The sequence below is a fragment of the Acanthisitta chloris genome, unplaced genomic scaffold (assembly GCF_000695815.1).
Source record: "Acanthisitta chloris isolate BGI_N310 unplaced genomic scaffold, ASM69581v1 scaffold43506, whole genome shotgun sequence".
In the NCBI taxonomy this organism is placed as follows: domain Eukaryota; kingdom Metazoa; phylum Chordata; class Aves; order Passeriformes; family Acanthisittidae; genus Acanthisitta; species Acanthisitta chloris.
Window position 1 is genome coordinate 36,689 of NW_008680689.1, and position 20,714 is coordinate 57,402.

At 42.1% G+C, this 20,714-nt stretch overlaps 2 protein-coding genes across 2 annotated transcripts in view; one reads left to right on the forward strand and one right to left on the reverse strand.

Moving 5' to 3' along the window:
- LOC103805135 (TGF-beta receptor type-2-like) overlaps positions 1-4,262 on the forward strand; it is a 17,572-nt gene extending 13,310 nt beyond the window's left edge. The window contains exons 6-7 of the mRNA XM_009077770.1: positions 316-443; positions 3,761-4,262. Coding sequence (XP_009076018.1) covers positions 316-443; positions 3,761-3,973 — 341 coding nt within the window. The 3' untranslated portion in view covers positions 3,974-4,262. The remainder of the gene's footprint in view (positions 1-315; positions 444-3,760) is intronic.
- Positions 4,263-9,398: 5,136 nt separating this feature from the next.
- LOC103805136 (oxysterol-binding protein-related protein 11-like) lies at positions 9,399-20,194 on the reverse strand (the record flags this gene model as incomplete). Its single annotated transcript, XM_009077771.1, has 6 exons — positions 9,399-9,705; positions 11,090-11,243; positions 12,429-12,611; positions 15,869-16,055; positions 17,630-18,128; positions 20,054-20,194. Coding segments are annotated over 6 exons (1,242 nt in total), but the record flags the coding sequence as incomplete, so codon positions are not given.
- Between the last annotated feature and the right edge of the window lie 520 nt (positions 20,195-20,714).

Consider the following 20,714-nt stretch of genomic DNA (forward strand, 5'->3'; position numbering starts at 1 on the left):
CCACCCCTCTCATCTTTCACCAGCATAACACTTCTTACCTGTTCAAAATATGTCTCACCCAGTGATAAACCAGGTCATTTGTAGTGCATCTCTTGGGTTCAGGCTGTTGCTCAGACAGTTCCTTGGTCCTGTCTCTGAAAACACATGAAAACCCAGCACTGTGCGTCTGTGTTCAAATTCTCAATTGTTTCCAGATCTGTTTATTTTTGCAGACTGTTAAAAACAAATCTCTTCTCATCCGGTGGATCATACCAAAACAAAGCAGGGAATGCACTAAAAACATCCTGTAATGCTGCTGCTGTTGCTTCCTTGCAGAGGTAAAGAATTATGAGCTGCCTTTTGGGTCAAAAGTCCAGGAGCAGCCCTGTGTGGACACCATGAGGGACATCGTGCTGCACGGCAGGGGCCGACCCGAGATCCCTAGCAGCTGGTTGGTGCACCAGGTAAGCTGTGAGCAGAAAAGAGAACCCATATTGTCCCACCTCACTAAACCAGCTTGAAAAGTTATTGAAGTTATAGTCAAAGTGGGTAGAGCTCCTGGGCTCTCCTCCCAGCTCCACTGTGGCTGGTTGAGCCCACATAAGTCCCACTAGACCCATTTCCTTCTTGTATAAATGCAACCAGGCAGGCGTACAGCAAAATTTGTTAATCAAATCAGGAAGCATTGTGAATGGCAGGTGATGGGATTCACTTACCTTGAGGATAACAGCAAAATGAAGCACTTAGTGCAGGCTCTTCTCATGAAATAGTAAATCATTTGAGCCCACTCCACTTCTCCCCTAAGCACCTTGTCCAGAAGGCTCCAGTTCAGAAACACACAGTCCCTCACACACAGCCATTCACAACAGGGACAGGGCAGGTGCATCAAGCCTTCTGCCTGCTTGGTTGTGGAGGTTTTGAGCTTAAAATTACCTCTACCATGAGAGAAGGATTTTCATTTCTACAAGGAAAAGCAAACCAGGAAGCATCTCCCTCACATGCAACACCCAGGAAATAAGAGTGAAGCTGAGAGCAGAGACTCTGCTAGGATCGAGGCTGGCCAAGGGAAGCCTTTCACCAGCCTTCAGAAGGTCTGAAAGCAGAGTGTCAGCACATAACACAGTGCTCTAGGACAGGAACACTGCACAGTGATGAGATGTGCTCAGTTGAAACCACCCACAAGCACACCCAGACCAACCAGCTACAGAAACACAGTTGCTTCCTGGCAGTATTTGCAATATCCACCCATACAACACACTGCCACTGCTTCCACTCTGCCAGGGTGGCACACGAAGGCTTTTCAAAGGAAACATACAATTTATCGACCTTAGGCAGCCACACGTTCTCTACAATGTCTCCTCTCAAAACCATGTTTGTCCAAAGACTCACATCCAATCTGACTGACCAAAGCTGCAAACAGCATCAAATGAATCCGTGGTTTCTGCTGCCCTCCCAGGGAGTTTATCAGTCAGCAAAGTCCATTTCTGCTCTCACTCAGCCTTTTTTGTTGATGAAGGCAAATACAGGTTTACAAGGTGGGAACTTTTATTAGACCACCCGATGGTCGCTGGGGAAAAGGAACAGAAAAGCCACGTTGTGTTCCTGAAAGTTTGCCTCTGACTAATCTCAGCTGATCTAATAAACATCTCCTTACAAGCCTAGCTTTACGGGATTTGCCAGGCATTTTGCAACTGTTCTCCCCAGAATGAGGAATTGGGCAGCACCATCTGCTGGGAAGCAGCAGAAAGCCACAGGCTTGTGCCACTCCTAGGGTCAACGCTGGCTTGAAGCATTGGGTGACACCAAGGAAGGGTGAGAAATCACTCACCTGAATGGGAAGCACCCATGGATGAAAACAAAGTTTGCTGCAGAGCTCCAAATGCTACTTTCACATTTCAGCCATCAGGATTGCTCTCGGCCAAGTGAGGACCTAAGTTGCTGGTTTGATTTTCAGCAAGCATCAGCATTAATTTCCCTGACAGGCTGACTCACCCAGCACACTGCCCAGCAGCAGCTCCAGGGCAACTGTTTGCAAGGCTGCACAACAAAGCCAGCTGAAAACATTTATCCTCAGAGTTCCCCAGATAACTTACAAACCCCTCAAGCCCAAGCTTCCAATTTGTTTCACACCCCACCACACTGAAAAAAAAAAAAAAAGTTGTTTAGGCCAGGCAAATTCCTGGATCTGCTTCATGAAGCAGCTGAACAGACTGATGTACGGGTACAACCAGAGGGCTGGTGCAGGACAGGAAGGAGCAGTGGAAGCTTAAGTCAATATTGACACTAAAAATACACTTGTACAACTCTGCGTCCTTTGGAATCTTGGAAAAAAACAGGTATCAAATACAAAAGCCAAACCAAGTCCATTTCTGTAAGTGAAACAAGATGTTCCAGTTGTACCATTCAAAAGAGCATCATCACTGCTTACAAGGCAAACCTGCAAATAAATGTCATGATTGCAGGGCAAAAGCAGCACAGAACATCTAATGACTAAACCATACGACAGTGCCATGTTCTGTTTGAGAACAGACTTACTTTAAAAGCTTCGCCTAAGCTAGCTCATTTTTGCATGTAATCAATTATCCTCAAATCCTTTCAACTAAGCTAATAAATGAGTGACGTTAAGAGGTACTGAAACACACCATCTGTCAGTTTTACTGCACAATCCTGTTCTCTCTAATCTGTGTCCATTATGGAAGATTTAGTACAATGAACCTTAGCAGAGAGCAGGTTCCAGGTAAGGTGCAGGACAGATGACACTGGCTCTACATCTCTCTCTGTAGGACGTGCAGTTCCCTCCTGTGTTGGTCCGTACAAGACTTTAGGGTTCTCTTAACTGCAAATTAAGAAATACACAAAACCCACTGAAAAAACATGAAGCTTTATTTAGAATAATGATTTTTCCACTGTGTTCCAACCTTAGTTGACAATGATGCCAAAAGCAATAGCACATGATAGGAATTAGATGGGCAAAGGAAGGTTCAGCATAGCTATTGGTGCTAGCTGTGTTACTAGCTTAAGAGTGGGAAAAATACCAGCTGAATACTACCATTTATTTTGTTTCCAAGCCCAAAATATTGTGACTCTTCTCAGAGCACTACACAATTGGACCAAAAAAAACTATTTCTGGGACACATAAGCTTTGTAACTGAGGGGAACTGTATTTGTTTTGGAGCACACTGGGAAGCACCCAATCCCACCTCAGCCAAACCACTGTTTTGTGATGAGAGAACAAGGTTCAGCTGCCATGCTCCAATGACTATTTGGCATGGCACACTCTTTTAGAATGCCACTAAAACAAAAAAACAGATTTAAGAGATTTAATTCCAGACTTGCCTTTGAGTCCCCCCAGCCCACCAATCCCCTCCCTCCAGGGGTAGCAGGCAGGGCACAGGCTGAAACCCAGAGGCCTGGGCTGAGCCTGCAGGTCACTGTCTGCACCTGTGCCGGTCCCTCCTGATTTTAGGATTCTCTGATCTGAATGGACAAGGCTGAGACAGGAGATGGAGGGCCTGTTTCCTTCCACCCCTATGTAAGTCCCACAGCCAACACAAGCCAGCTTCCAGGGAGGATTTCCAGGGAGCAGATGCCAGGTGAGCTGAGGCTGCTGCTCTAACACAAGCAGTGCCAGTAACAGTGGAAGCATCAGCACTCACCACAGCTTACCAAGGCTGCTGCTTCCTCTTGTGCTTAAGCTTGGCCCAAACCAGCATTTATGCAGGAAGTAAGGTGAAACACTGACTGTTAGATCAGCTCCTAATTTCAGCCCTTCTGACCACAGGGAATGAGATTCCTGTGCGACACCATCACGGAGTGCTGGGACCATGACCCCGAGGCTCGTCTCACTGCCCACTGCGTGGCTGAACGCTTCAACCTGATGGCACAGATGGATTGTGATGACATCCTCAACAACAACATGGACAACGAGGCCAGCAAAACAGCTTCTCCTGATGGGGAGCACCAGGACAGTGACAGCAGCAGAAATACACAGTGACACAGCAGGCAAAAATCCTCATCATGAGGAGCAAGAACATAAGGGAGAAGCATTTAGCTCATGGGGAAAAAACAACCTCCCTGTGTTTTCCGAAATGGAACTAAGGTCTAGTACATAACTTATTTATAAGATCTGTTTCCTCCCACAAGGAACTGTGGAATCAATACTTTGGTTAAAGTGCAACGTTATATATGAACTGATTTTGTACTTACTTTAAATGTATAATGATGCAAAGCATTCCTTTTATTATTTTTAAAAACAATAATGTTTAATCTTTTATTAATAAGCATTTGAACTCCATGTCTTTCTTTTTCAAGTCCTTCCATATTGCCACCACGAGTTTCTTTTCTAACTGCTTATTCTGCAGGGATCAAGAAAATTTCCCTTTTTAAAGGGCCTACACACACACAAAAAAAAAAAAAACCCATAGGGCCTACACACACACAAAAAAAACCCACCCCAAACCCTGTTGTAGCAGCAGAAAAAAAATAATCTTGAGATGTAACTCACTCTCAGTGGAAGGAACACTGGCACCCAAGAAAATTACTCACTGGTAAGACAATCCTTAATATTGTGCAAAGGTACAAAACAATCCAGTTTGCAAAAGCCTGATATGCTGCAACTCCAACAAACCTCCTCTCACTGGGGAATTCCTGGGTGTACTTGATAGTTCAGGTGGGTGTGTGAAGTTTCCTCAATAGAAAAGAGAAATCACCAGTGCAGACACTGCTGCTTCACTCTAAAAACTCTCCATGCAGGATATCTAGACAACTCCTTCCCCCATCAGATCAGCTTCCAGTCACCTTTAGCCAGATCTGTGCCACAGTAATTGTGTCAACACAAATGTGTTGGCTAGTTCTTCTTCCAACTCTCACACCCCTCTGTTGGGTTACTCCACCTGTGGAAACACAGCCACACAGAACTGAGACCTTTATTCCCATAATCACCAGACCAAGCCAGGCTGCCTCTATCCTGGAAAGGCAATTAAGGAAAGGCAAGACACATCTTGCTCTGAACCCTTGCACTATGCAAATCCACTCACCCTTGGGAACAAAAGCTACTAATCCCTGCAAGCCCATTCCTGACACTCAGCTGCACAGAGGTGTATGTTTCAGGATAGCACTGAAGGGGAATACACTGCTTGACATCACACAGCTGCATGGATCAGCCCTGAAAGAGAGGGGAAGGGAGCAAACCATACAAGAGCCATGAGCTTTCTCCAGCCAAGGCTCCCTGACCTGGAGCAGGGAAGCAGATCTGCAGGGCTGGTTCGGTTTTCTAAACTACTGAGCCCTGACAGCACCAGCTCATACAAAAAGCTTTTCTTCTCTAGCTACTGCTTCCACCTCATCAGACTGTTTCCACAGCTCCTAAATTAAAACTGAATTGTCTCTAAACCCTTCAGAGAAGGACAGAAGGGGATTGAATTAGGTTGCATCAAATCTAAATAAGAAAAAAGTTGCCTAGCTACCACATATAGGTCTCCACCTGCAACTGTGACCACACCTGTCATTCTCACTGATCTTCACCTGGCTGCTACCTCCTGTCATCTTACAATTTTTCACAGAATCGCAGAATATTCAGAGCTGAAGAGACCCACAAGGATCATCAAGTCCAGCTCTTGGCCCTGCACAGGACATGCCCAAGAATCCCACTATGTGCCTGAGAGCATTGCCCAAATGCTTCTTGAACTCTGCCAGGCTTGGTGCTGTGACTACTTCCTTGGGGAGCTGTTCCAGGGCCCAATCACTCTCTGGGTGAAGAACCTTTTTCCAGCATCTGACCTAAACCTCCCTGACACAACAAGTTAACCCTTTTCTCTTGCAGCACATCCTCCCCAGATACCCACAAACACACCTTTTCCACCCACCAGACTTGTCTGATTGCTTTAATATATTAACCACTGCTCTAGCCCAAGAGAAACAGAGCACAGGGCAGCTTTTCTGTCATGGAGATAAAAAACTATGGGAACACACCAAACTCCAACCAGATTGTCCAATCTTTCCTTCCCATAATATTTTGTGCAGAATTTTCCCTACCAAGTTTTGTACCAAGTTGTTTGGATACAACAGTGATGAATATGTTTACTTGCTCTTCCCAGTTTGACCCAAGAGGCTTTAAAAGACACTACAATCTGTTCTTCCCACAGGTGACAGGGACAGAGGGGGATCAGTCTGTGCAAACTAGACACTGAAGGCTGCATCTGATTCTGATGGATGAAATCCAGGTTCTCCTGGGGAGACAGGCTAAATCCTAGGCTTGATAGTTTAAACATGCTGAAAAACTTAATCTATTCCTTTCCCCATGCCTAAAATCTCAGTCTGATTTACACATTGCACATTTTTCCATGAAACACAAATCCATCAAGATTACACATCTGAATGCCTGCATTAAATAGAGTGACTTGTCACACTCTTTTCCATGAGCAGCAGGCTATACAGCACCTCTAAAGAAAGCTACTTATTGAAGTTTATAACTCAGAGAGCCTAAAAACACCGAGATCAGTCAGAATTTTGCTCTTAAGTTCTGTGATCCCAATCAAGCAAAAAGAGACAGAAGGGAACATAAACCAAAGTCCTACATTTTGCCATGTTCCCTGTTGAACACACTGTGGTTCTAGCAAATATCTACACAGGAAGCAGCAGTGAGCCCTCTCCTTTGCTCCAGAAGGTACAAGATGAAACAACAGCAGTTATGCAAGAGAATCAAATCTGCTCAGAGTTAAAAATACGTCCGTTAGTCCACACGGTGACTGCAACTCTTAGAGGAATCACTATCACAATTTAAGCTGGATATTCAGTGCCTAGTTTGCTTTTTACACTCTTTTCAATTATGTCCTTTGTGTCTAGAAGTAGAAATATGCATCATAAGTAAATCCATACCAGAAACCATTCTGGTGATCATCTGAGCAAACCAAGGCTTTACCTTCGTTTACTCCTAGCAGCATCCCTGTGTTAAAAGAAATCATTTCATGTATTTTATAAAACTACTTCTTCAGCATTGGGTCTATTTTTGCATAACAAAATTAGTAACCGTTTTCTTAGTGTGAAACCACAAGCACACCAGATGAGGGAGGAAGAGAAATAACTTGACTAATAATATTACATAAGGAACACAAATGGGTTTATGGTTGACATGGGAGCTTCAGAATGATTTACAGCCATCACCTCGACAAATTCCCAGATCAAAATTTTAAGCAGAGCTCAGGGACTGACTCACAAGTCTCTATTTCAGTAAGCACAAGTTGGATCCCTGGAGCATGCTCAGCTGACAAAGGTTTGTGTTCTGCCCTGCTCACTGCAAGATTAAAAGCTGGACCTTGGACCACAGCCCTTGCTGTTTGTTTAAAGCAAATGTGCTGTGTGACACAGACAAAGCAACTACACAATATACACAGTGTTAGTTTATGATCTGTTTCTCTACCACCCCCAGTTTGGTGCAGGTACTGATGAACCATGAAAATTCACATGTTGCCACCATGACCCAACCCCAAATCCTGGAACTGGCCAAGGAGCACAACCCACATGTGCTGCAGACACAGAAACAAGAAGGAACTAATCCCACTGTTTATATGTTTATTTTTTTTTCCTGGTTAAACATGAAAATGCCCAATGGATATCCAGAACTAACAACAGGAGGGTTGTATAGAATATCATAAACAAGACAAGTAGGGCCTCAAATGTTCTTCTGCTGGAGAACAGAGTTACTACCCAAGCACACAGTGCCAAAAATATCCAACTTTGGGACCAAGGAAAGCCCAGACAGATCTCCAGCATAAACGATAACAACCACCTCCTCTTCCTGGTCACCTGATCTCTAGGAAAGCAGACAGAACAAATGAATCATTTTGTAGCTTTATTATCCCCCCCACTTCTCACAAACGGACTATGACTCGCATTGAGATCTCAGTGCATTTCACCGCAAAAAAAAATAAAATGTACAAGAGGATCAAAACAGTTGTGCATAAACCCAACTCTTCTTTTTTTTTTTTTCCTTTTTTTGCACAGAATTTACAGTTTGTGTTGAAAGTTAACATGGTTATTTGAACCTTCTGATGCATTCTTACACTTGCATCTTCTCTATGGAAATCATCTTACCAGGTGGTCACACAGTTGTGAGTTCTCATGATGCTGGATCAGGTGCAGCCATTGCCATGGCTGGGAAGTGGCAGGTAATGTTATATACACTGATTGGAAGACTACATCAGAAGAAAGAACAGATTAAGGCACCACTGTTGGAAAAATTAAGGTAGCTTGTAGTTACAACAATAACGAAAGCCATAGTAAGTACTATTCTTAATTGCCAGCAATTCTTAGACTTCAATAAAATAGTTATTAAAAAAAAAAAAAAAAAAGGAGGATTGTACCTGAGTTTCCTGATATCTGATTGTGTTTCAAATCAATACCCAGTCCTCAGCATAATCAGTTGTTTGGTTTTGTTTTTTTATGGTAAGATGAAAAACCAGGACCTACAGTCCATGTATTCAAGGTCACATTTCACTGCTTTGTTCTGAACAACACCACAGAAGAAAAAAACAAAACAATCCAAAGGACAGTTTGTAACACTGATACTTCATCTCTGACTGATTGTGTTTCAAATCAATACCCAGTCCTCAGCATAATCAGTTGTTTGGTTTTGTTTTTTTATGGTAAGATGAAAAACCAGGACCTACAGTCCATGTATTCAAGGTCACATTTCACTGCTTTGTTCTGAACAACACCACAGAAGAAAAAAACAAAACAATCCAAAGGACAGTTTGTAACACTGATACTTCATCTCTGAGACGACTAGATGGGCAGAGGAATTTACATACAAAATTGTATGTTTTCTGTTCATTTTGAAAGCCTTAGTCCTCAGGAAGAGAAGCTGGAGGAGGAAAAGACAGGCCAAACCTCATTACATTATAACTTGAGAAAAATCAGTCACTCAAAGAGATTTAATAAAATTAGAGTTGAAAAGTGTTCAAATTACTTTTCCAATTCAAGTCAATTATTTCAAGTATATTAAAACGTTTCAGAGGAAAAATTTCTCCATGGTTACACTTCTAATTGCTTTTATAAATCCATAAAAAAAGAAAGGTAGTCTCTACACGTATTCCATATTCCTCCAATGCATGCATGTGTTCTCTCTGAAGAAAAGGTCATCAAGATCCAGTTGTTTCTTAATACTGATTTCAGGCACATCTTCCGAACACCCTCCAGTTTTCACCAAGCAGGTTAATTACTGGGCATAACAGCAGCAATTTTTTGTTGCTGTGGTCTACATACTGAGCAGGTTTCAGTTATTAAAGAGCTTGATGCAGATTCCAAAAGAGTTCCTATGTCACTCCAAAATCCAACAGTTCCTTCTTCTCTTAGGCAGCTTTTGCAATCAGATCTACTTAGAAGAATCTTACACAATGCAGAGAAAATCTCTTGGATCATACAAAAAACAAGTTTGGTTGAATGTACCTGGCAAGTTTGTCTCTACAACTTGGATTTTTACCTTTTTGTTTAAATAGCTTTAAAGTGCCCTAGTATAGTTATTTCTTTATGCTCATTCGAACTCATACAATTACATAAAAAGGGGACACTCAGTGGGATTACTGTGTTTTGAGAGACAGAGGAAAAGGAGAGGAAAATCAGAAAACTCATCTTAAAGCAGCTTTTTTTTTCCTAGTTAGTGTCCGTTTGCTGAGTTTGTGCAGCAGAGACTGTTTTCCAGAGGGGTTTATGATAAACCCAGCCATCTCCCTGCAATTTAAAAAGAGGATATGGTTATAATAAAGATACTGCCCTGAGAGAATTCCTTTCACACAACTATTAGACTGATAGCTGTGAAAACCAGAGGGACATAGCCTATACCTTTAATTCCCACAGATTAAGGCACAGAGATCAACACTGCAGGCTCAGACTGCTACAGAACACAGTGCAGGCTCTTGCTAAGCCACAGCACTCTCTGGGAGCCCAGCACACTTGTAATTAACCCAGTCAAAGAGCCACTCTGCTCAGCTCTGTGATCCAAATTACTCTAAGAAGCCAAACAAGCAGCCAGCAGAGAGGCAGCTACTCAGCATTATCAGCTCCAGCACAGCCCAACTGCCCACCCGGAAATGAAGTAGCTCAGGATTATGTATCAACATTTTCTGTGTACATCTGTAACTCGGATTAGCAACAGACTTTCATCTTTTCTAAATCTAGATACTAGCAATACAACTGTCTATGTCTGAGCTAATTATACCAACATAGCTTTAGAGAATAAAACCTTTTATTTAGGCTAACAGAGTCTTGAACTTTACAAAACAAAATTGAAAGAAACATAAGAAAATGAAACTTTTTAGCCTATGTTTTAAACCCTTACTAGTCTGCAGATATGGCAAGAACAACAGGGAATTACATTACTGCAGTGTAACAGAATTCACTGCAAGGAGAAACTAAACTGTTACAGCATAAATTTAAGTCCTCCGCTCCTTAAAGGGCTCAGCAAAGCTCTCTACACAAGCAGGGTCTCGTCATGGGGATCACAAGAAAAGCCTATTTCAAACTCATGATACCAGCAGCCCCAATCCTCCTGGGCAGGCTGCAGTTCACCTTGTTAAAAGTTTTACTATATTATTACTATACCATTATTAAAATGCAGGTTAAGCCACTGAAAAATAAGCTCTATCCAAAATGTAATGTAGAAAAAAAAAGTTCCAAGTTGAGAATGAACCCATGTTCCGTCTCGGGAACAATAGTATATTGGGTATACACACGCACTACCTAAGCAAAGTTAGTGCACCAATTTTTTTCTTTAGGTATTTACAGTTACAGTCTACTTACACACATATATGCAAAGATGTTTTCCACGTGCCATTGAGGATGTGCTTTTTTTAAAAAAAAACTGGACCACAAAACAGACAAACATTTTGATGCAAGGGAATCACAGACTCGAAGTGTTTGGGAAGTGAAGAATAAAGTCACACCTTTACATTCTTAGGATTTCTTATGACATCTTACTCGTGTGGAACCCATGGAGCTCAACTAAGACCTAATGCTGAATGCTCTATCCTGACAGGACACAGACCCACAAGTGCACCTGTTTTCACAACAGCTCTGCTTCTGCCTTCACCAACCAGCTAAGTGCTTGGGAACTCACATCCTTAAGGAAGTATTTGGTACACCAAGGTGTTTCTGTTTCAGCACGAAGCCTCTCTTCATTCCTCTGTCGTTCTTCAAGGGCTCTCTTGTGCTCTGTAGCCTTATCGATGTCTCCATCCCGCAGAGACTCTGTCACATGCTGCCACAGCCTCCTACGAAAAAACCGATCACTTGACTGTTCAAAAGTTTTCTCAGCCTTTGTGCTGGTTTGGGCTGAAGTGGAGTTAACCTTCTTCATAGTGGCTAGCATGGGACTATGTTTAGGATTTGTGCTGAACACAGGGTTGATAATATAGGGATATTTTTGTTGTCACTGAGCAGAGCTCACACAGAGCCAAGGCCTTTGCTGCTTCCCAAACTGGCAAGGAAGTTGGGGGTGCATGGGAGGTTGGGAGGAGACACAGCCAGGACAGGTGACCCAAACTGACCAAAGGGACATTCCATACCATAGGACATCATGCTCAGTATATAAGGTGGCAGGAAGAAGGAGGAAGGAGGGACATCTGGAGTGATGGTGTTTGTCTTCCCAAGGAAGTTGCACATGATGGGGCCCTGCTTTCCTGGAGATGCTGAACATCTCCTGTCTGTGGGAAGCAGTGAATTAATTCCTTGTTTTGCTTTGCTTGTGAGTGTGGCTTTTGCTTTCTCTATTAAACTGTCTTTATCTCAACCCATGAGTTTTTCTAGCTTTTACCCTTCTGATTCTCTCCCCCATCCCACTGGTGGGGGAGTGTGTGATTAGCTGTGTGGTTCTTGGCTGCTAACTGGGGTTAAACCACCACAACCTACAGGGTCACTGCACACAGTTCTTTCAGAAGAGGAGCACTCCCTCCACTTATACATGCCAAACCAGCCCAGGTCAGAGTATGATGCTGTAGATCACAGCCAAGTCTTACAGCTACAGCAGCAATTAGGAGCAGGTAGGAGTGGCTCTGAGGTTTTGGCAGTGCTAATCTAATGTCTGTTTGCAAACCTTTTAACGCTGCTATGGAAGTGTTATTCAACAAGCAGTTTCTTGTGAGGCTGTCCCTTGTCAGGAGCTGCCCTGCTGTGTAGCTGATGGTTAAAAACAAATAAGGAGGGTCTGTTCTAGCAGGCACTTTATGAATTTCAAAAAAAAAATCTCTTGTCATGAATAAGATAAATAAATAAAAAAATAAAATGTGCCTGCACTTGGGTTTTGTACTTTTTATTATGCTCTTAATTTTTATTTTTAAAAACATAAAAATTTAAGATCATTGCTGCTAAACACTATGCACAAATAATATGCACATCTGCAAGTTTCCCTAAAGCACTCACCAGACAAAAGGGGTCAGACAAGAGCAAACACACTCTACCTTGATTCAAAGGGGCCTTGCTTCTCCAGGGGCCGCACTCGTTTTCTTGTCACAGACAGCTTTGTCAAGTCCACGTATTTGGTCTCCCCATTGCTGTAGGTGAACTCGAGCACACTGTTCCACTCCCCCTGCACTCTGCACACCACCGTGTTCGTCATGTTCTGCTTCACTTCACCTGTGACTCTAGCAAAGGAATTTTTTTTTAAAAGGCCATCGCTGAAGACACCTGAGGACTATTCCTTGCATAATCCCTCAATCCTGAATAAGTCTGCAAACTTGTCACGTTGCCTTGAAAAATGCTAAGTTACTTGAATTGCATTTGCATGGAGAAGCTCAAAGCAAAGTGACTTTCACTTGCTGCTCTAGTTCTCTTCACGTTACCCAGGAAACTCCACTTTTGGCTTCAGCTTAGGTTTGTTTCAAACCTTTTAAGGGAATTGGAAACGAAAAAGAAACTAACACAGGTTGGTTCACATGTAATGAGTAACTGATCATTTTCCCTTGAAACATCACATCAGATACACAGTTTGGACTTAAAAAATAAACTTCCCAGCAGGACTGTCTCACTACCCTCTGGCACTTTATCTCTCATCTTTACATTTCAATGCTCAGTATGTAGGTGTTCTCATTTTTATGTTGCTCACATAAGCAGCAGACACACAAAGGCAGAAAGCAAGGTAGGAAACTAGGAATCAGGAGAACTGCTTTTGTATCCTGTCTCTTCCACAGAAACCTGTGCCAATAGCAAGATATGAAAAATGTCTTTCTAACATGCAGTACTTCAATCAAGATGTTGCACAATGCTCAAATATCACCATAATTACACACACGGATCTGTATTTTTCTTCTCAGCACCAAAACCTGTCCAAAGACCTCCTGACATCCACTTCATCCTGGCCCAGTTGTTGAGCATTGCTTGGCAAGCAAATCACCACCCCCAAACACAACTTTTCTCCTAGAAACAAAGAAACAAAAGGGTCTGTGCACTATGCAAACAAGACTTGAGACATTCTCACTTGTAAGGTGCTGCAGGACTCACGAAGGACACTATCTCCAGCTCCAATTAAACTGTAAGGACCTCTACACAAGCTCCCTAAAACACACCACTCTCCAGGTCCCCTTCTCACATTTCATCAGTGCTTACACAAAGCATCTCCTTCCACAGCTCCATTCTGTGTGGCTGAGAACAGCTAACTTGCACACCACTGGTTTACCCTTATTTCCTTTGAACAGCTGCATACAGGAGAGTGGAAAGCAGCACATCCGTGCTCACACTTCATGTGATGCCACACTCAGAAGGGAACACAGGACTTCCCTTCTTCCCCATGCACTGGTCACTTCCCACTGCACCTGCACCCTCCTGTCCTCCCCAAGCCTGGCATACAAATAAAGACATTAATCTCTCAAGGAGTGATATGAGTATCAGACCTTCCAGCACAGAGATACTGGATGCCAGTCAAATCAGACCCACAGGCAATCACAGCAAGCAAGGAAAGCTAACAGCCAGCTCAGAGCAGGAGGCAGCAGCCAGGACTTCTGCCACATCATGGTCCAGCAGCCCAAACCTAACTTAACCTCATTGGAAACATCATCCAAAAAACAGACTGGTAAGTATGTGCTGCTCTTGCATTTTTCCATCACAAACATACAAGATTCGTTGAAAAAAACATGAGCAATTAAAGCACATTTACATATTTTTGGTGGAAGTTTTCAAGCACGAACAATTAAATGAAAACAAGAACAAGAGCAGGTAACAAGCCAGCAGCCTTGATGTTGTGCTACATTTTATCCTGTGACTTCCACACCCTCACCAAGCTATTACACACGGTGGAGGCCCTGTCCTCCTCCCAAGGTATCTCTGAACAACCTGAATCCACAGGATGCCAGAGACTCGTCCAGCTGGATCTGCAGTTACACCTTCAGAACTTTAAGAGCTTGATATTTTTTCCAATCACAGTAGCAACATGCTGCTGACATCCAGTATTTTAATATCAATCACAAAATTACTGTCTCAGCTTAAAGTAAACAGTTGTATCACTCACTGCTAAGGTGCAGTAGTGAGTGTATTTCTCCAAGTCTCACTGCTCTGTGACATACAACCATTCCCAGCACTGCAGACCATAGTACCTGCCTGAACTAGTATTAGGGATAAAAACCTGCTAGCACTGATTTGTAAGCTTGGCATGACTGAGGTATGTCTAGCTATTCGTTATCATTATCCTCCATTTCATCCAGCTAAAGAGGTACAGGACCAAGGAGCCAATATTCAGCTGAGGTCTAACAACAAGGGTCACTCCACAAAAAAAAATCTATACCATTGCCATAGCAACTCACTTGTGCTCTGGGTAACCATGACAACACTGCTGCTTCCCCATCAAGAGATTCTTTTGGCAGTGTCCAATCATCACCATGTCAAATTTTCAGTAGTTCCAGTACCTTGAACAGATCTCTCTTTAAAAAGCCTCTACATCTCTGTGACTAATTTCAGAGAGACAAGCAACAAAACAGTTTCCAAAATTAAATCACTTGAAGTAAAATTACATCCTGACACTTTTTTTTTATGGAGCTATTGCAAGGTAGAAGATACATCATAAGCAATGGGAAAAAAAATCCCAAATGATGAGTCATTTTAAACTTGCCCCAAGTGAAACAGAACTACTCGTAAGCTTCAGTTCTCCAGATGCCATTGGGACAGAGGAGCTATGCTTGCAAGTTAAATTCAAAGCATGTATAGGAATTTATGGGGCAAGGTGGGGTTTTTTGTTTTCTTTAAGCAACAAATAGGCCTTACCCCACTGTTTCAGGAAAAGTGATGTAGAGAAGACTGCTGATTTTTTTGCAACATGTGAGAGCAACCCACATCTAAGAAATTCTGATGTTCTAGGTTGTTACATATTTCATTATCATCTCCAACACATTTAATCTAAGAAAGATTTAAATAAACACTGTTCAGTCAACAGCTGAGTGCAAAATGCACTGGAATCAGAAATTCTCTGAGTGACTACTAAATTTTCTCCTTCTTCAGTTAACTGTCTCTATATTAGCATGAGGCTAATCTATTGCAGTCTAACTATAAAATGGCTAAAAAACTAAACTCTTCTGCACCAACTCTGCAAACACTTCCTAGAATCTGCTAGAAGCAACCCCGAGCAAACTTTCCCTGGATCTTCCTGTTAGTTTTTAAACATGCATGTGTGTGAAAAACTACCATTACAAGAATTGTCATTTTTTACTTTTTTTTTTAAAAAAAGGCTATTTTTACCTAGAGGTTTTCTGTAAGCTGCTTAAACTTGATAGTTTTAGTTTCTTATGCAAAAATCCTAAGACAATGATCCCTGCAGTGCACATATAGTGCATGCTGCAAACAACATGCAATCCTTAAAGACAAAGACAGTGAGATCAACCTCACTTCAAACAAACAAACAAACAAAAGCTCTCACAGATGCAATTTGCCACCATAGAAGGGTTTGGTGTGAAAGTTAATACTTGCAGAATACCCAGTCTTCACACAGTTAATGTTGACTTTTCCTCCCAGTTCTACCCAGGGAACAGTTAAAATTGACCGAGCGTATGCGCAGGGCAGAGAGAATGTGTATTCTTCCCCGTGTTCCAAGAGACTTAAGAGACCTGTGTGGAAAAATACAAGAATCCCTAAATCAGCACCATTTTAGAAAAGACCAAATGAGTTATTGAAACAGACAGCCAATACTACCTTTGACTACTTTTCCTCACAGCTCCTCACAGAAAAAAAGAGAAGTTTAAAAAACTCATGCAAAAGTGACATTTATTAGACTCAAAACATTTTCTTGGAAGTACTAACCTGAGTAACACGCATTTATGTTTCTTTTGGGAAAAGACATTTATCCCAGTAATACTGCTCCATAAAGCACAATATTGTGCAGTGAACATACTTTTCAGTAGGATGTAAGAGGGCTGGTCACTCTCTCACTGATGGCTCTGCAGCACAGCAACATAAGACTTATGCTGACAAAAGGAAATAGGAATGAATTCCCTAAACTGCAGATCCTGAGGAAGGCTCAGACTCCTGTTTTCCCTCCCTGTAATACCTTATCCAGCTGAAGGCAGGTAGCAGAGACCATTCTCTGCCAAGATAGACCCAACTCTTTCCTGACAGTACCTTTTGCAATAAATGTCAAGAATCTGATAAAACACTAGATTTTTTTTCTTTGGGTTTTAAGACGAGTGTGTCGCTTTGGTTCCTATAAAAAAAAAGCCAAAACAAAAAAAACCCACAAGCTCTACTGTTAACAAGAACACAGCACAACTTCTGACAGTTGCCTGCCTCAGCAGCACATTATCACTAGGTGCCTGACATCAGTATGAACGACCTGAGAAATTCTGGAAAGGTGTGACATGATTTGAGAAAGGCCCTAGAGGAGGTATCATCTATCAGCTTCAGAGATTACCTGGTAGAGCCAAATCACAGAGATGTGCCTTCCACATCTCCTGCCATTCCCTTGGTTATTCCCTTGCCCAGCGTGTGGTTTATATGCAAGTGCCTGGAATGCTCAGTTACTGGACAATACACACAAGGGACAGAGTATGGGAGAGGCTGCCTCATCTCTTGCAGTAAATACTAGTACTGAAGGGAAACTACAGTTTAAGGGCAGTTACCCTTCTCTGTCCCTTTTCTCTAGCTAAAGAAAATCAAAACATGCATAGCAAGATATATGAACTGCAATACAGAGAAATGCACCAACACTTCTATTTAATAAATGTCTGATGCAAAATAATTCATAAGTATCAGTTTACATCACAGCAACTGCCCTTTGGTTTAAAAGTCAAATTTCTGTTTCCAAATACAATCCTGATTTTTGGCAAAGCATAAACCTATCTATTTCCCTCCTCCATATGCAAATTTGCTGTTTACAGTGATGACTTGTAGCATGTTCTGTACTTTGCAAACAGCAAAATTAAAGGAACAAGTCACCAATGATTATACATTAAGGCTTGCAGACCACAGAGATTAGAGGAAAACCAGAAGTATGTGGGGGAAAAAAATAATCTGAAAACCCACTGACATCTTCTGCAAGCAGATTATTATACTTTTTTCTAAGTATGTGAAATGACTAAGCAGTATTCTTCTGTGTTTCTGCTAGAGGAATGTAACACTGAATTTGCTATCAAACTAATATTTTAACAGTCTTCTAAAATGAATAAAGGACAGGAGTAACACTTACCCTCACCAACCATTGTCACTCCTATTGACATCCCTAAGAATTTACTCTTTGTCCAGACATGGGCATTGACACACATCTTTCTCTCTACACACTCAGCATAAAACCCTGAGACAGGAGGATGGTGGGACACTTGCTCAGCTACAAATTTTACTGTATAGTAGTCCAGCTCTGCTTGGCCCTCCATATCTTGATCCAGAGTTACTGGGTCTGAGGGGGAGGGAGCAGAGCAGTTGCTGCCACCATCAGTGGCGACATGGCTCTTCGGCATCCTCCAGGAGCAGTGGAAGGTCTCCCCAATGATGGGGTTGTAAGGTTTCTTTGCAATGGCTCCTTTGCGACCTTCGTGAAACGATGTCAGATAGTACTCGACGAAGCGAATCATCCTCTCCTCAGGGGTGGTGCCATTTGTGATTGCAATGAAGAGGTCTGGATGGGACATGAAGTCTGCATACATCTCTAATAGCGACCGCTTCTCCAAAATAAAAGTGGGAAGGACCACCTGAAATAAAGGAAAACCCAGAATCATAGAATCATAGAATCAACCAGGTTGGAAGAGACCTCAAAGGTCATCGAGTCCAACCCTACCGTCGTTACTAGACGACATGCCACTAAGTGTCACATCCAGTCTCATCTTGAAAACCTCCAGGGATGGTGAATCCACCAACTCCCAGGGCAGCCCATTCCAATGCCTGATCACTCTCTCTTGTAAGATGTGCGCAAAATACAGTGATCAGAGGTTCCAGAAAAGCAATTTACAAGGAGAAAAAAACCCCAGTCAGTACTATTAAGACTAAAGAGGCTGAAAAAGACTGAGCATCAGTTAAAAAAAAAATGACATAAACCAAAACATAAAAGAGCTGCAAAGAGATAACGTGTCCCATATGTCTGTGGAAGAGAAAACAAGAAAGAACTCAAAACTATAGCAAGGAACGTTCAGAGCAGAGGTTAGGAAAGGATTTGTCTAATGGAAAGAAAAGCAGCAAAGCTATGCCAGCTCTGGAGAGCTTGTAGAACCTCTCTCACCACAGCAAATAAGACAAGCATCCATGAGAAGCAGCAAGGCACAGGTCGATCCTGTACCTCTGAGCAGATGTACTTTATACTTTTCCAGTTATATTCACCACTATAAAAAACATCAGTCCTGCCCTTCACTAGGCCAAGAGCAATACAGTAGAGTGAGAGGCTGTGGGTATCATCAGCCTTTTCCTTCCCAGTAGTAGCAACCAACCTCACATAACTAACTCAAAGAGCAACACAAGGTGTATCAACCATGAGATCAAGACAGTACGTTTAAAACAAGAGCATTCAAAGAGAGAGAGCACAGACTCTTAATAGACAGGTAAGTTAAGTTGAACACACTTGCCATGTTGTTGCAACACCAACCTGGAGTATTCGAGCGGCTTTTCACTTCAGTACCCTGATACTGAAGTTAAGTGTGGTTCTAAAAACTTCATTACCTGTTTTGAAGTCAGGCTAGTCCACTCTAATGCTTTGCCTGCTCTGAACTAAAGACAGTTCTACCTGCACAGCCAAAAGCCACAGCTGGGAGAGAGGCTAGGCAATTTGTTCCAACTAAGAGAAAAAGATATCCCAAATCCAATCTTCAACGCAAGTGAAATAATGACTTGATCAATTCCTGATTAAGTAGAGCCTGTTCATAATGTCTTTTGTTTCCCTCCCGAGGTGAGAAATGTAAGCTCCACAACACAAGTGTTTCTAGGGGCCATGTAGCTAGTGCTAAAAAATACAGCTTGAAGAGAATAATTATAAATCATAATTACAAGAATGTTCTCCTCATTCCATGCCACTTCAAAATCCATTTTTTCTTTAAATGCGCCTAGTGCTTATGGTTAAAAAGTCTTTACAGGAGTGAACTGGACATAAGCTGGTAGCAGCCTGATTTTCCCAGACTGGCTGCCCAAGCTGTCTAGTAGCAACTGAGTGTTAATTTTCCCAAGCTGCTTACTTTTGAGATCTGCACTGAAGTGCCAAATTCAATTTTCTCCAGGATAATTTTGCTCCTTCTTGCTTGTGAGCAAACACAGAAGTGGAAACAGGAAAGAGAAATGTAAACAGACATCTGAAGACAGATAATGGGGAACCAAAACTTCTATTAGAAGCAAGACAAATACAGGTGTAGAGTTATGCAAGTTGGGTGTAAAAGCATTGTTAGGACAGAACAGATCACGGAAGGAAAGCAGAAAGAAAAATCTGAGAAGGCTGTAAGAACCAGCATGAATAGTAAGGCGCAAACACAGAAAAGAAAACAGGCCAATATAGAAAAAAGAACAAACTGGGACATCAGACCTGAAGTTGCTACAGGCCACAATTTAACATTAAACTCAATACTGTTCAAAACAGGAGCTGAGTTTGAAATGATACTTCACTTCTACTGCACCCAGTCTTCACACTTCAGTTACTTACTCTTGTTAAGTCCATGCCAAGTTTCAGCTGAGACAACAGGTGCAAGATAACACTGCGCTGCTCTTCCACTGCTCCTAGATCATCTTCTTTATCATCACAGATATCCTCCAGCTCCTCATCTGGATTTATTTCTTCAGGTTCCTGGAACAGAGCCATAAACTCAGCTCAGAGATGTGACTGGACAGACAGTATTCAAAAAGGACTTCATATTGTATTTAACTGTCCATGTATGAAAAAAAGACTAAATAAACCCTTGAGGAGAGCTGAACAATGGAATCTACTCCCAAGACAAACAACAGTTGAAGAATTTGAAGGGATATTATGATAGCAGTTCAGATTCCGTCTAGATGATTCAGGCTAAAATTTCTCACCATTTCTCACATGGGTCATGGAAAGAAAAGAAAAAGCTTAAAAGAAATTATGACCAGTTTTCCTGTAAGTTTTATGAGCTAGCAGAATAGCAAACATATTAAACATACACAGAAATAGAAAAACAAAAGCTAGCAGAAATTCCAGCCACCCCAATAACTCCTTCAAACTTCACATTACTTTAGCCTTTCCAGCACTGCCTTCATAGATCAGCCAGGTTGGAAAAGACTTCCAAGATCATTGAGTCCAAACCTACTGCTGTTATTAGATCATGGCACTACGTGCCACATCC